Source organism: Anabas testudineus, chromosome 9 (genome assembly GCF_900324465.2).
Source record: "Anabas testudineus chromosome 9, fAnaTes1.2, whole genome shotgun sequence".
Taxonomy (NCBI): domain Eukaryota; kingdom Metazoa; phylum Chordata; class Actinopteri; order Anabantiformes; family Anabantidae; genus Anabas; species Anabas testudineus.
The window spans coordinates 20495227-20512140 of record NC_046618.1 but is presented as its reverse complement, the minus strand read 5'-3'; the positions used below and the strand labels follow the sequence as shown (position 1 = coordinate 20512140).

At 38.4% G+C, this 16914-nt stretch overlaps 2 protein-coding genes across 2 annotated transcripts in view; one reads left to right on the top strand and one right to left on the bottom strand.

Moving 5' to 3' along the window:
* Nucleotides 1-105: 105 nt before the first annotated feature.
* Nucleotides 106-3984, bottom strand: rfc5 (replication factor C (activator 1) 5). Its single transcript, XM_026342792.1, has 11 exons — nucleotides 3838-3984; nucleotides 3260-3324; nucleotides 3029-3165; nucleotides 2846-2925; nucleotides 2664-2737; nucleotides 1944-2103; nucleotides 1779-1860; nucleotides 1493-1622; nucleotides 1089-1166; nucleotides 907-961; nucleotides 106-760 (listed from the first exon to the last, which is right to left on the bottom strand). The coding sequence occupies exons 1-11, from the start codon at nucleotides 3882-3884 to the stop codon at nucleotides 661-663; spliced, it is 1008 nt and encodes a 335-aa protein (XP_026198577.1). The 5' UTR covers nucleotides 3885-3984; the 3' UTR covers nucleotides 106-660.
* Nucleotides 3985-5561: 1577 nt separating this feature from the next.
* ksr2 (kinase suppressor of ras 2) overlaps nucleotides 5562-16914 on the top strand; it is a 73889-nt gene continuing 62536 nt past the window's right edge. Inside the window, exons 1-3 of the mRNA XM_026342622.1 lie at nucleotides 5562-5851; nucleotides 14941-15081; nucleotides 15302-15452. Of these exons, the coding sequence (XP_026198407.1) occupies nucleotides 5678-5851; nucleotides 14941-15081; nucleotides 15302-15452 (466 nt within the window). The 5' untranslated portion in view covers nucleotides 5562-5677. The remainder of the gene's footprint in view (nucleotides 5852-14940; nucleotides 15082-15301; nucleotides 15453-16914) is intronic.

Sequence of the window (16914 nt, the reverse complement as noted above, 5' to 3'; positions counted from 1 at the left end):
ACTGTGTAAATATCTAGTGTATTTATTTTTAAATCCTGTGTTTATCAACGTAAGAGCGCATCGCACTACAACCTACTGCACATGTTAATACAAGAAAAACTTAAATTATTGAAAATTGTTTTATTAAAATAATTCAAACATGTTTTCTGTTTGTCCAAAAGACAAAAGTCCAAAGCCACCATCCATTTTGTTGTGTTTGCATGAGTGACTCAGATAGCTGCTAGCATTTGTGTCTTCTGAGACATCTGCTGCATTGTACATTTAGGCAGTGAAGACCTAAGCACATCTTTTTTTCTTCCTAAACAAACAAAAACAAACAGCGATTTCACAGATTTTCCTCAAGTCAGCGTTTGGATGGAGAGAAAATCTACCTTAATTCTCAACTCTTACATTACACACACAGCCACAAGGAGGCAAACAAGTTAGCAAAGCCTACACAACCACTGCCAGAAAATTCTTAATATTAGAGTTGGAAATGAAAGACAGTTTTCTCCTTTGTGAAGAATAAAAGCCATTACGCAAAATATCACCCAGATTCTGGAACAATATGTCTTTTTTCCTAATGCATTGCAGAAGTGAATTTGGCTGCTAATCATATTTTTTCTAACATGAGACTGTGACTAGCAGTGAAGAAAATGTGGGGTGATGCTGTTATTGTGTCTAGGAGGCCTCGCTGACCACAAGGTCTCTCACCCCCTGGAAAGCTGCAACCATGGAGCTCAGCTGGATTTTCTCATTGGTTCCTGAGGCGAGCCGGTGCCTGAGAGGAGACATCCCATTAATAAGTCCAAAAAACAAATGTTCCAGACATCTGATGCCTTCATGACATCATCATACATAACTTTTTAATTACTTGTCTGTATTCTGTTGATATCTATGAGACGACGAATGAGTGATTTCACTTACTCTATGTCAGCCAACTTGATTAGCAGACCGATCCGAATGGCTGGAGGAAAGTCAACTTAAACATGGAAAAAGAAAAGTATTAATCAGACTGTTGTCCAGTGAAATATTACACAGATACAGGATGTTGCAAATTAAATTAATTAAAGGTTATTTTTAACGTTGCTATGTGTGGTATCTCTTACCTCTGTGAATGAGTAGATGGATCTCTGTGAGAATATCGTGCAAGGCCAAACCTTTTAAAGTCTTGAGTTGGAGGATTTCTGTGAAGAAGGAGTCAAGAACTTGAAAAAACACAAGCTGAACCACTGTAAACGTGTCTTTTTAATTGTACATGTTAATCCACATCAAGTATGGCAGTTTTCCTGTAATTATCAGCTGTTCAAACTCAAACAGATTTATTCCATTCCATTTAAATTTTAATAAATAATGCACTCAATCTGAAGCAACAACAGGATGTTCAGAGTTGTACAGAATACTGAACAAACTGTTTCATGTTTGACAAAAAAACAAGCTGGCAGATTAAATGGAAAACTGATGAAATGGAATAAATAGAAACTGATTATTCAACAGTATAGTTGAAGGATACGGTTGTACGCTGCGGTGAACTCTTTGTTGAGGGACCAGTCAAGGATGTTGGCTATATCTGAGCGGAGAGGGTGACCTGTGCAGGTGTACACTGTCTCCTCTGTGACCTTCCCATATGCCATGCTGGTACTCTAAAAATCACAGTGGGTGAAAGACAGTTCACACTTGTTTCTTTTATGACATATCACAAGTAGAATAAGTTTGTTGTTCAGCAGTTTTTTAAAAAACAATATGATAGAAAAACACAACACAAAGAGCCAAAGAGATCATGAAGTGTTTGGTTGTACCTGCAGTATGTTGAGTGATCGTCTCATATCACCTGATGACAGGGTCACAATGGCCTTCATTCCATCTGGAGTTATGTCAATACTGGCCCAAAAAAAGGATGCTTTAATCTATCTTAATTATTTAACTTTAACTTATACATAGAGAAGACACATTCACACACTCACCTCTCCTGCTGAATTACATACTCAAGTCGAGGGATCATCTGATCTGGGGACAGGGGGCCGAAACGAAACCTGGTGCAACGAGACTGCAGGGCAGGAATGATCTTGGACAGGTAGTTGCAGATCATACAAAATCTAGTGTTTTCTGTGAACTTCTCAATCACTGAGATAGACAAGAGTAAAGGAAACCACATTTGGAACCAAATTAATTGAGAAACATAACATATTTAACAATATATAATAAAGTGTTGTTTCATTTAGCGCAAATAAGGAAAGGACTCAAACATTTACTTGCTACTCTTGCATTGATCTCTCCATGAAAAACAAAACAACTGCTCTGGTCACAATATCATGGTGAATTTTACTGTCAACATCTAGACTTAAAGAACTTCCAGCATGCAGCATATAAAAAATGACGGTTTCCAATCTGTCTCAAAGGTAGCCAAAATAATTATAATAAAATATGGCCAATTTCTAATGCGATTACAAAAAGGTTTGTCAACAAAAACAGAGTTACAATTCACACAGACTTGTTCTGATTTAAATTAATAAACTGTTAAACCATGTATGTTAAAATGTAAAATTTATCTTATGTGATTTTTAAAATGAATACAAGCAAGTAACAAGCTGATGCCCTAAAATTAACCAGCAGCCAAACTGTCTGGCTGCTCAGTGAGCCGTGCCATTCACAGTGGGCAACACCCTGCCGAACAGATGGTTTACCTCGCCGCAATGCATTCTGGGCATCCTGGGTCATGGCATCGGCCTCATCCAATATCACCAACTTGAACCCCTTCCTGGAGGACAAGAGGGACAGACAAAAAGGCAGCAGTTAAAATAATTCAATCATTCATTTCTGAAGAAGAGAAAAGTAAAAAGTATTGTAGGTTGAGTTTTCATCTTACTTGAAGATGGTCCTGGTGCTGGCAAAACTCAGAATGGGTCCTCGAACGACCCCGATACCTCTGTCATCTGATGCATTTAGCTAAACACAAAAGATAGTTTGTTATATCAATATCAAACTTTAAAAGTCACAAAGTTTTCACACCTAAATAAACAAATTATTGTAATGGGGAGTTGTTGTGTACCTCCAACACCATAGAGTTGAACTCTTTTTCCTTGTACAGTTGTCTGGCACAGGCGAGGATGGTGGAGGTTTTGCCTGTGCCAGGGGGACCATAGAACAAGAGATGGGGAAGCTTGTCTTCACTGATAAACCTCTGAACTGAAAAAACACAAAGTCAATAGAGTCAAAAACCCCTAATGCCACTTTAGAAACAAGCTTTATTGATGCATTTTGATCATTTGCATGTACTCACTGGTGCTCAGGATATCTTTGTGTGAGATCAGGTCATCAAGTGTCTGTGGTCTGTATTTTTCAACCCTTAAACAGAAATGTACAGTTAAGCACCATCAATAACAAATATTTCAGAATAACAGACGACTAAGCCTGGAGTTAATTTTACATCATAACCCAATAAAAACATACAGATTGGCACCTTGATAAAAGTTACAGCTGTAATCTTCTGTATATGTGCTGATGTAAATGACTTCATTAACATTTACATTTGTCTATTTTAAGTAATGCTTGCTAATAGTTTAATGGTATATCCTTATGCATTAAACGTGGACAACTGCTTAAGTAGTGGGTGCACATTTTAAATTCAGCATCTATAATTTTCACCATGCACCAAAATCTTAAGCTACATCAACTTTATCGTCACTGTATGCTGCAGCATAAGTAAATATAAAATCCATGTAACATTGCAGAGAAGCTAAAAAGACTCGACAGAGAACAGACGGAGCTACATGCTACTGCTAGCAGTTAGCCGCTAGCTTGAATCCACAACAGTCAGATTTGCTAACTAGTTCTACAATAAACAGCAACTTTACTCACCAGGGTAGATTTCTGGCCTGTGCCGGAGCTTTATCGGTAGACGCCATGTATGCTGGTATCTTTGAATTCGGCTCCAACTTGAGTTAAGAAATGTTTTTTTGAGTTTTAATCACGTCCACTTGACGTTTGCTGATGGTTGCCGTGTTTGGCGCGCTGCACAACTAAACGTGCGTCAAACGTCACGGCGTACAGCCAATCGGATTGCTGTTTCGGCTGCTGTGGGCGGTGTCTTGGTGACACGAATGCCCACTGTAAAAAATATGTGTGTGGTATAAAAGTGTTATTTGAACCTCAGGAGAGGATTCATGCACATCATTTGGGTCAAAATGCATATAATTCTGTCCAAATGAAAATTGTGGCCTCACAGCGCTTTGTTTCCCATTTGTTTAATGAAGTAAAGCTAATTTATTCACATATCCCTTCTTTTCTCTACGCATACTTACACATTGGAGTTGTCAATTTAAAATCATGGTCACAGTTCTCACAGTCACAAAATGCCAAAAAAAAAAAAAAAATATATATATATATCTGTCTATCCTCACAGTCTAAAGGTTTGTTTTATCTGCTGTGTGGCCTCTCACAAACTCTGTCCAGCGTCTTATTCTTATGTAGGATACAGCAGTTCTTAATGGACCAAACGATAATGTATTCTCAGGGTGTCAAAAAGGTAATGCACCTGTATGTTTATTGTTATTATACCCAGTGAGTAACAGTAGTCATTTCCAAATCCAAATGTCTTGTGCAGCAAGCATCATATAGATTTAAATACATAAATAAATGCATTTTTATGCAACAGAGCGACTTTTCTTCATCTCTTATGACTTCTCAGATTTATCATGGGATGTCTTTGAGAGGCCCACATCCAGCCACATGATAGAAATGGATTTGCCATTATAACCCTCTTATGGTTTTTGTTGTGATTAAAATTGTTTGTCACGTCTAACTGAGTCTAACTGAGATCAAGATCTAAAAGTACAGAGAGAAGTAAGAAGAGATTACATATGGACATATCATCCAATGAGATTACTAACTTAACTTATAAAAATAGAAATTAGTCTAGAAAGGTCATGTGTTGAGGTGACTTGAATTTGAGTGTACACATCTAGAGGGGTCTAGAAATTCTAATAATCACGCAGATGCCCAAAGTTATAGTGAGAACTGCTGGTTTTGTTCCTCTTCCAGGCCTGGAGTCTGAATAAAGCAGCGAGGCCACCGCACTTGGTCCAAGTCTCGCGAGAACGGCGCCTCACGGTGGTGCCTGGGCGATGCGATGCTGTTGCTGTTGCTGTGGGTTTGATTGACAGGAAACATGTCGGTGTGGTGGGAGCGAACCGGGATGCAGTTGCTGCCAAGGGAGACAGGGAGTACCTGCATCCAATCCACACATCAGCACCTTTAAAACCACCAGGCTTCCCCCCTGATACGTCTGCTTGTGATGCGCTGAGCAGCTTCTCTCTCTCTTTTTTTTTTATTTTATCCAACATCCATTTGAAACGAAGGGGCACTCAATGGATGCTGTGGCAAACCGTGTAGTCCCGCTCGGTATCTTCATATTGTGTTTGATTTAGCCTACAAACAGAGACACCTTGATGAAACAGCAGGAACTACGAGGACTGTTGTTGCAATGGAGTCGACTCTATCACGGCTCAAACCGCGTCTGTAAACCTACAACATCTCGTTTCATGGCATTTTGCAGGTTGCTCTGCTCCGTGGGCTTCTCCACGTTTCTTCTTTTCTGAATTCTTCTTTTTGTTGTTTGTGTTTTTGTGCTTTTGTTTTTTTTTTTTTCTTTATTTTTGAAAGTGCAAAGGGAAAAATAACAACCACTGTTCGCCAAACTATGAACGAGGAGATGACAAAAAGCGAGGAGCATCACCTTAGTTTGCAGAAAGCCTTGCAGCAGTGCGAGTTGGTGCAAAATATGATAGACATAAGCATTTCTAGTTTGGAGGGTTTACGGACCAAATGTGCCACATCCAACGACTTGACACAAAAAGAGATACGAACGCTGGAGGTAAGCACCCTTGGAGCGGAATGACTGCAATTCTGCTGTGCATGTTCATCTAAATCAATAAGAAAGGCTGTCACCGTCTGCTATTCATTCCTAGGCCACTGTGCATATTTTCCCTTGCATTTTCGACGATGAACGGCTTCTGTCGTCGGCGTTGTCATTGCATAAATACGCACAGATTCCCGATAAAAGCTCGCTGCTATCTGGTTTGTGCAGTGCAATAAATCATGGGGCTACGAGGCTGCAGTGGGCTGTTGTAGACTTGCGCATTCTGCAGGTGGCGGGGAGAGAAGGTGGCTCTTCTCCATCAGAATAATATCTGAGGCAGCCGAGGCCTATAGGCAGCCCGTGTTTACAATCTATCACCGAGATGCCACTGTGCGCATCTATCATCGCGGCGCGTCCAGGCCCTGTCGTTACGCAAGGCGAAAGGAGACGATTCAAAATTGTTCCTAAATATCATTCTCCGTTTAATTGGCCCGTGGGGGTATTCTGTAAGGTGCGTTACGTAATAGCCATAATATCTCGGCGGTGTGTTTGAGATAGCAGTCTGTCCGTTTCCAGACCACTTAAAGCAGCCAAACACGCTCGTCACCAGCGATTGGCTCTTAAAGGACATAAAAAAACCATCATAAAGTGCGATAAGGTCACTGAAAACCCACTATCAGCAGCACAGGCACGGTATAAGCAATAAGGCCCCATAAGAATGTAATGGTGATGTCTGTGAGGATTAAAATAAAGACCATTAAGTGCGATAAGGTCGTTGTAAACTTAGCACCGAGTATCTGTGTGTACCATCTCTGTCCCACTGGGAGATAGAATTGAAATATTACATAAAAACTATAAAGTATCCCAACCCCGCAGTAATATGAGGCAGTATATATCATTAAAAACACATGCAGTGACCTGACATGTTCAGTGCTGTGTCCCGGCTGTGAACTGAGGTTTGTGAGTTTTGCACAAACAGGGGACAGGAATGTAATCCAAGAGGAGAGAGAACCAGCATCAAGTAGAAATGTGCTGCCAGCACTGAGCAGACTCCAGTGTGAAGAGAAATGTTCACTATGTTCCCTGAATGCTCTGCAAAGCATTGTGGGTACTGGAAGCATAAGCATATAAGCATTACAGAGGTGTTCTTTTTTATGTTACAGTATATTAGTGTTAGCCTCATGGATCTTTGTGAATTGATTTTTAAACTAAGACATTTTTTGTACCAACACGATGGAACTCCAGGCCGACTTTTAAAAAAAAATAAATCCCACAGCTTTTTATGTTTTAATGTTGCAATATAGTGAAAAGTTTCACAAACATTTCATAAGTCGCAACATCGAAAACGCAAGGTTGTTATCATTGTGCACATCAATGGTGCAAATGAAATGCTCCATTAAGATAATATCATTGAAAAAGTGGTTTTGAGTAATACAAGTATGAACTTGTACATTTGCAGCTGAGGTGTCTCCAGCTACTCTAGAGACCTCTCAGAGTCTCTGACCACTGTTGGTGCCACAGAGTGTTTTAATGAGGCGCTATTGGTTGTTTCAATCATTTGCCAAACTGGGACGTCAGGAGCACGAGGGGTGATGTGAAACACATCAGTGTTGTCTACAGAGGGCAGTAATGCAAGGTACCAACTGTGTCAGTGCAAGAGAAGAAGATATTTGCAAGGTAGTGTAGACAGTGCAGGTCCCAAAACATGAATAACATATTAAGTTGATTTGCTATGTGATGGCATACAGGAGATATAATATCAGTGAGAGTATTGTAGTCTTTGTTAAACACCGTGTGGTTTCACTTTGAATATTTACTATAGTTACACAAAAAGACTTATTAATTTAAATGCACAGCTAATATGGATTCCTGCTTCTACAGAGTAAACACTGTCAGACTTTTTGTTCCATCTTATGAACTTATGAACTAAGGTAACTAACTTTCACTTTGCCTAATCAAAAAGTTCCTGTACATACCATAGTGAGTGTTTTGGTTGTGTTTGGACACAATTCCTAATTTTTCTATTGACCTATGGTGAACTGCATCTTGTAAATCACAGAAAGCTGCAGTTGTATTTATCCATCGTGTGACAAAGCATAACCAGTTTAATATAATTAATATTTAAGTTTGGATTAACAGCTTTTTAGCCACTTGATAGGTATAAAAACACCACAACACAATGTCCGACGTAACATATCATCTTACAAAGTTGTTCTAGCTCAAGTGATTGCAAAAAGATTATTAAACAATTGCCCCTCCGCAGGTATACAGAGACACTGACATTCATTTGAAGATGTGCGTCTGGTCTTGATAAATTTAGGCTAAGTGCAGTTTGCACCGTTTGTTCTAGCAACTATTTAGAAAAAAAATCTGTCACTTTACCTCCACTACATTCACCAGGTAGTGAATGTACCTGGAAATGGAGTTGATACTCATCTGATTACTATAAAAACAGCATACTACAATTTTAAATGAAGTGACAAACTTGACATTTGCAGTGTGTTGCAGTACAATATTACCACTCATTGCTCCCAAATAGTGAACCCCCAGGGTTATTAATATTCCAGCGTATGTCCCATCAGTGGCTTTGACTCTGTCTCTCTTAATTATTGCATAGAAATGCATTGTAATGACTTACTTTTAATGCAGCAACGTAAAGTTTTAAATGAAGCCAGAACAGTGATTGAAGTGTTTTAAGTTTTTCCCTGTTCCTGTTTAGTACTAATTGCTTGAAATTAAACTTGTGTGAAGAGAGGAAATACAAAAACATACACATTGTTTTAAATGGTACTAAGAATCCCACAATGCCTGAAAAGTACATTACATGTTTATTAGGTGAATGCCCACCAGACAAAATAATAGAAACGCCAACATGAATTCAGGTCAGAGTGAGATATTTCTGTGGTCATGTACTGTTGTGGGCTGCAGCTCTTCTGCTGTTAAGTTTAGGCTACAACACTCTTGTGAAACACATTTTATCAATACCCAGGAGCCGAAATAGATGGATGCTGCACAAACTTGAACTTGATGGAAATACATATCAGTTTATTGGTCATTTTATTTCGGTTTATAATAATCTTTCTCAACAGAAATGAAATCAATGAATATGTGAAAAAGATGCTTAACAGAACGAATGAGGTATTAGAAATGAATGAGAACAGAAGAAAACACACTCAACAGTTAATTCTCAAGTGCAATAAAAGAATGACTCCTGAGAACCAGTTAATCTTCCGATCCTCTGAGTTGGAGAGCGTGTTAGGATGACAGTCCTCTTATTGCCTCAACGACAAATGAGTTGTCCACCAGGAGTTTTGATTAGGGTCACAGTGACGTCATCCAAACCGTTCCTCATTACCTGTCCATCTATATTGACCTAAAGGACACATATTGTGCCACAGACACAAACTCTTAGAGCCATTGACCACAGACCCTGCTTTAACCAAACACTCTACCGAGAATAGCAGCCTACAGAATATCATTATGTGTTTTTTTAGGCTTTCATGGGGATGCAGACAAATGTAGAACATTACATATAACAAAGCTGAGGCTAGTAAAAAAGGAGTGTTGTTAATTAATCTCTAAAGCTACACTGCCCGTCCAAAAAAAAAAGTCACCACCTGGATTTAACTAAGCTAATAGGTAAGAGCCTCCCATTGGTTAATTACTGCATGGATGATTGTGTTTCAGCTGGCAACAAGTTATTTAACTTTAAACTGATGCAGTGAGTAGCTTCTCATTTCTTAAACAACCACGCCTGAAGACACATCCTGTGGTCGTGGAAAATAAGTTAATCTGTTTCAGAGGGGTCAAATTAGAAATGAAAGACTGATAAAACAACTGGGTTAAAAACTGTCCAATGGACGAAGGTCATGTGGTCTAAGTCCATATTTACCCTGTTCCAAAGTGATGGGAGCATCAGGGTAAGAAGAGAGACAGGTAGGGGGATGTACCTATCATGCCTAGTATTTACCGTATAAGCTTGCAGGGGCAGTGCTATGATCTGGAGTTGCTGCAGTTGGTCAGGTCTAGGTTCAGCAACGTTATGTGTTTAAAGAAAGAGGTCAGCTGACTACTGAATATACTGAATGACCAGGTTATTCCATCAGTGGATTTCTTTTTCTTTCCTGATGGCACGAGCATTTTGCAAGATGACAATGCCAGGATTCATAATCAAAGCTAAACGTGGTCCAACAAAATATTAGAATGTGTGACTTTCTTTTAGATGGGCAGTGTATAAGCAAAGGTTTTATCATGTTTATTTTAACACACATTATTTTGCTGCCAAAATGGGAATCATGACTGAAACCTTTGTGTGTTTGTGTGTTTCTTTTTCCAGTCAGTTGCTCAAGTTCAGACTTTACCTTCATTTAACATGTGTGCACATGTGGTCACTTGCTGTTTAGTGCTGAAGACATACTCAATAAGCTGCAACTTGCTTTAAAGCTCTCTAAATCCATAACTTTAGCGGGACACTCCACCAGATTTACATATTTAGTTTACTAGCCTTGATTGTGCCTGGGAACACACTTACATAATAACTATTGTAGAATGAATATGGTGCTGGATATGGAAATGGCACTTAGCCTTGCTGCCAATTTTTTCCTGCATACTGTTGTATGTCACGAATGTTAATGCATGTACACAAGTGATCCTTCCTCTTCGCGTCCACACCATGTCCACTGAAGTGTTCGTTACTACATGCTGCAGAGAGGCTAAACTGTTGAATTTGGGTACTATCAGCTAAAGAATTGCTCTTTCCAAGTTTATATAAATACATTTCTAATTGCTCAATTACAAACCTGACCTTTTATTTTGCTCTGAAATAACTTTAAATGGCAGGGCAGGTGTTGAGGTACAACTTTCTCTAACGTATCAGTTACAGCTGGTGTTGTTCAAGGTTATTTGAATTAATTGTGAGCGTAGCAGTTGTGGTCAATTTAGCTCATGTCTCAGTGGGAATAGCACAGTAGAAACTCATCTAGTTCACCTGTCTGTTTCAGGGAATATCATCATTGTGGGAAATATGCTGGTTTAGTTACGTTATCAAGACTAAAAGGCTTTTATTCTTTAATCTTTGACCTTTACTTGATCTTTCATTGTAGTTAGTCATAGATTAGTTTCTCACATTGCATTTAGATATTGTGATTCTCAACAGTCGACACAACATCCAATCAAACAATCGTAGCCACTTTCTGAGTCTCGCTCCTGAGCCATGATGAATCAATTCAATTAATTCAGGAGGCACTGATTGTTGCTTGTTTGTAACATGGTAGTGAAAAACCACAAGCATTACCAGAGCAATGTAGCAGTCCGTGCAAGGGCAACAGACAGAAGGTAAAATAATCAAGTGTTAAAAACAGCGATCATTTTCAGCCTGTGGCATGCTATTGTTAGCCTGCTAGTGCGAGCAGCTTATGCTTGTACATCTGCCCACAGTACAGTATGCTCAGTGCCTCTTGGTTTTCGCCACAGCAAGGGAGTAAGGTGCTCCTTGCCAAATCAGTTCCGACTGCAGCAATGCCACTTGGATTTTGCACATGAGGTCATCAAACTTACAGTGGCCACATAAATGCAGTAAATTGAAATTCTATCTACTCCAACTTTGAGCAACTCTCATATTGTTTTTCCAGCCTCTTGTACCTGTAGTCTTCTTCTATATGTTAAGTTTAATAAGGCCTAAACCCACTTAAGATTGCATTTCTTTGAGAATGTTTCTTCTTGCAGTGGAGACCGAGAGAAGTCACATTAAACTGCGCAAAAATATAATCAGCTCCACCTATCTTAAAACTGGCCGTGCTCCAGGTCAACATTTTTTAGGATTAGAAAGAGACATTTTGGCATGACGTGCAGTTGAGTTAAGCCCTGGGCCAGTAGTTTAGACATCTGCTTTTACTGTATCTCTGCCTAATATTGCTGCAAACAAATGTACATAAACAACACTGAGAGTCTACAACCTTACTGCAAAGTAAGGAAAGATAGAGGATGCTGTTAGGCAAAGGTGTACTTTGAGGTAAATGCTTATATCAGCATAGTATCATGCCAATTTCTCAGTTATAACATGTTTACTTAGATTAGTTTAAAGTGACAAAAAAGTCTTTCTAAAAGTCACTGTCTGTCTTTCTGTCCCTCTCTCTTTGTCTCTGACACACTGTTTCCCGCTCTTTAATTCATATTGTTGGAAAAATGACAACTAATTACTTCATATTGGATATGTGACGTCATATCATGTCATCCAATTGTCAGTACCCCTATAAACAGTTTAGTGAGATATTAACGATGGTTGTTTAGATAGATGAATCATGAGACATAATGTACTGTAAAAATATGATACGCTGTATGAAGTGAACACATTTAGTCCGGGTAAATGTGTGTTTCTCTGTGGACAGAGCTGTCTCCTTATTGGGCAGAGCCGTGGGCAGTTGCTGTAGGGTTTTTCTACATTCAGAGGTGACTTGCTGGTCCCTCCTCCACTGGTTTCTACTTTGGTATTCACTGATGTAGGCCAGCACTGTCTCATTTCTTGCAGTCATTTTGTAGGTGGATGTTTTGGAATTGGGCCATCCACATGCATCATCCTTAAGTCTTCAAGCATCACGTCACCTACTGTGGGCCCAGACCTTAATTTATCATTGTTTTCAATCAGATTAGTTGTTTCAGCTCGAAACTGCTTTACAACAAATCCACCCTTCAATTGCTTTGTCTATAGATGTAGTACACTGTGAAGTACCTTAGATATTTTATAGTAAAAGTTCTTGTGACACAGAGCTTCAGTACTTGTTATTGGTGCTTTTTAGGGTTGAATTTTCTGATTGATGTCTGTAGAAGTAATAGAAAGTTATATGCACAAGTAAACTCTAGTACCAAATCTGTCATTATCTACCCAATATCTTTAATGTCATTCTGACCATAGACCTGTCACAAAGGGCTATTATCAAATTAAAAAACAATCAATAAAATGTTTTGAAATAAATCCAACTATTGTCAGTGAGTACAAAAGTTTGTAACACACTTTTTTATATTCCTAAAATAAAAAAAAATATTCTTTTACTGACTGAAATGAGCTTCCATATATTTCAGTTGTTAAAAAAACACATACTGAGTACCAGCCTGAATGTTGGTGTTTAGTTGATCAGATATGGTAAATACTTATTCAGAGAGAGATAGGGGTTTCATCATATCCCGCCTCTCAAATCAAACTAGGCTACTGTTAAACTGGAATGCATACTCACTTAATCACACATATAAAACCTATATATTAATCTTAACACAGACAAATTAGGAAATAGACCACATATAGTTGAGGTAACTCCTCAAATTGTGAGCATAGTTCTCAGAAATGTGAGGATTTAGTATTGACAATGTGACAGAAACTCACACTTGGTTTCAGACCTGACTTAAATATGATAATAGTGACCTGTGAGAATGTTTCTGAACCATAACATTGAAGATTATTCCTGTGGTGAAAAGATACAGGAGTCAGATCTTTGACACTGAATTAATTAGTTACTGAAAATAAGACAGGTACAACACATGAATAATTATGACTTGGAAATACGTAATTGCTAACGCTTTATTTTTAGTGTTGTAGTGTGATCATAATTGTTTTTGTTGCCTATTTTGAGATGAAACCTTCATTGTGATAAATCATGTGAATTCCAAAACAACAGACTAAACACTGACATGTTGCTGCCAGTGAATAAAGTACTGGGATGTTTGACCCACGAGTGAACTCCTGCCCTTAACATGTTCAGAGAAATAACACTTCAATAAGCAATGTTATTTATATCAGTAACTAAATAAAGATGTATTAAACACAATATGTTCACATAAAGGATATTAATGGTTGGCATACAATTAAAGACCTGCAAAAAAATGTTGCAAATGTTTTTATAATAAAAATATAAATTATAATAAATCTTAAGTTAGAGACTCATATGAAAATGAGAACCTGCCAGACATTCAACAGTATTACTGTTGAACTGTAAAAACCTTTGAATTAATAGACTTGAATTAATAGAAACAGAGGAACTAGAAAGAGGCCTGATGGTGCCGACAGCTACTTCTACACGTAAGCAGTGGTTTGATAAAAGCATTAACGTGATTCAAACAATTACCTGTGTTCTTGTTATTCAACAGGCAGGTTGATTTGTTCTACTGCCCCCTCCTTTCCGTCATGTCTTTATCTCAGCATGTCGTGCTATTTACCTTCCCACCTCTGTTCACCTTGTTGTTACCTGTGTAAAGAATCACATCTCCGACCTATTAACACTTGAAATAAATTATAAAACTCAAAAGTTGGGTAACTTAAATAGTTTTAATAACTATTGTGGATGCACAGACTCTTCTCGTAGCATGTGATACGGTGGCAATTGGATTAGGTATTTAGTGTATTGTGTAAATTTGTGTCTTAGCTTAATTTGACTTCTCTGTGTGTTTATTTAATTGAATTAATTTATTTATCTGACATGCTTCTAATTCAGAAAATTTAAATACCCATAAACATTTTCACTACACACCAGTGATGTTGTGTTGATCCGGTTTGTTTAAACTGCTCTTTGAGGAGATCTGCGTCTTAGTTAAGAGGTGTTCCTTTTAACACTATGCCCTAATTTTACTCTCACTCGCTGTAAATTCACTTTGAACTTGAACAAAGTGAGAATCAGCCAGTCACAAGAGGAAGAAGCTGTCTATTAAGATTTGTCCATTGCTGTCGCAGAATGTACCACTGACCCCATCCTCCATAGCTCAATAAGAGAGCAGTGGTCGAGTGAGCTAAGTAAATGCTGGAGTAAATACTGTGTCTGACTGTGAGGTCACTGCTGTTACTGTACAATAGCAGCTGGTACATTTTAGGCTGGTGGATAACTTGTCTTTAACTTGACGATGGTTGTATAAGTAGTCATAGCTGTTAATGGTCAATAGATGTGATACTGGCTTTAGAATTTAATCTTTCTTTTTCAAATGTTGACAAAGAATATACTGAAAAACTGAAAAGAAAAAACAAAAAGTTTTGGTATATGGGCAAGTGATAAATACTGTATGCAAAGGTTTGGTCAGTATTACAAAAGCCCTTCCTCATCTTTGTTTCTCCATCTTGAACTCAGGGGAAGTTGGTGAAGTACTTCAGCCGCCAGCTGTCCTGCAAGTGCAAAGTGGCCTTAGAGGAGCGCAGTGCCGAGCTGGAGGACTTCCCTCGCCTCGGCCACTGGTTCCGCATCGTCAACATGAGGAAAGAGGTCACACAGGTAAGACCTAACTGCTTTTTAAAATCTTAAATATATATATCTTGTTCGCTGTTACAAGAGACAAATATTTAAAAATACAAATCGCAGGTTGTTAAAACAACAACTTTCATGTTAATATACTTTCAATTTTCTTTATGTATATGTTTCTGTGTGTGTTTCACTGTTTGTGTCGTGTGTGTGTGTGTGTGTGTGTGTGTGTGTGTGTGTGTGTGCTTTGCAGCAGATGAGTCCAGGTGAGGTGACCCTGGAGGGCCTGCTGGAGAAGAGTGAGGAGCAGGTATGTGAGCTGCTGCAGAAGTTTGGTGCCAACGAAGAGGAGTGCGCCCGACTCAACGCCTCCCTGTCCTGCCTCAGAAAGGCCCACCAGCTCGGTAAGAGTCCACCCAGTTCACCCACACATACCTGAGCATAACACACTAAATTACATTAATGCCCCAGTCATTAAAACATGAGAAAGAAAAGAGCCACCTACTGAAGAGCAACTTGAACGTTTATCTTAGTCTTCAAGGTATTTTGGTGGGTGTTTGATGAGTTCACTGGACAGTGAACAGTAATGAGCTGTGTGGGGGAGAAGAAAATACATGAGATCTTTAAATTATATGAAATTATTGAATGTTATAAACAACCAAATTCACATAATCGTTTTGTCAGCTTGTGAATCCATGAAGTTATTCTGGAAATTATTTTATAAATCTCAGATACTAAATCCTTAAAGCTACAGTGACTTCAGGTAGTGCTAACATGACACTTGAAATCAATCCACTGAGCTCCACTGAGCCCTCCCTACATCCCCCATGATGCTCTTCCACCATCTGCTGTGCTTCACCATGGTCTGCACAGCCCTTCAGGTGTTAGTCAATATCAAATTAGAATATATGAGAAAGCTGCAAAACTCTGATTGGTTCGATGGGTGAACCTCACTCAAATATGAATATCTCTCCCCCTCTACTAGTGCTGTTCTTTGAGTCTGTGTTCACGGGAGGTGCCAACAACAACTCTCCAAAATAAGAGTTAAGATAGATAAGTTCTAAAGTATATTTCTACTAAAATAATATTACACACGTAACATACTGTAGCTTTAAATGCACCAGCGTCCTGCATCAAAGTGTTTATTATTATCACACCACAATATTTAAGAAACAAATGAGTTTAACCATGATGTTCTACTGAACTCAATTTCGTTTAAGTTTATTTTCTTAATACAAAATCAAAATACTTTGAAACCAGGGACTGCCAGAACAATAGAAGTTAAGTTTTAGGTGTTTATTGTTGTTTGTAAAATGATTCCCAGTGATAAAATGTACAGTTTGAGTCAATAAGACAAAACAGACACAGTCGGAGAGGTTCAAAAGACGGTGATATCACACAAACAAAACACATGAGAAAGATGCTTGTTTACCTTCTGCAGTATTCAGTGTAATGACCAACAGTTCCCTCATTCTGCTTATGACACTACAAGATGTGTATTAGTAAGGTGTGAATTATGCAATTTCTAATGAATTCAGAAAAGGAAAAGCATAGTGAGGGATTCTGTGAAAAGATGATGGAGAGGTCTGCCTTAATTATTATTTGTTTGCTAAATTAATAATGCAGCTGCACACTGAAAACGTAAAGAGCAGTAAATCAGGGTTCAAATTAGTAAAGAAGCATTATTGTGTTTGATGGTAGAATAGATGAAGTTTTAGAAAATCTGAACCTGAGAACAGCACAGGACGGATAGTGTATTATATCATATGCATGGTATTTGTGGACAGGAGTGTGATTATACTCCTATGTGTTTAGAGTAAAACAGTATACAGGTGGTGTTTTATTCTCTCTTATTTACTGTATGTA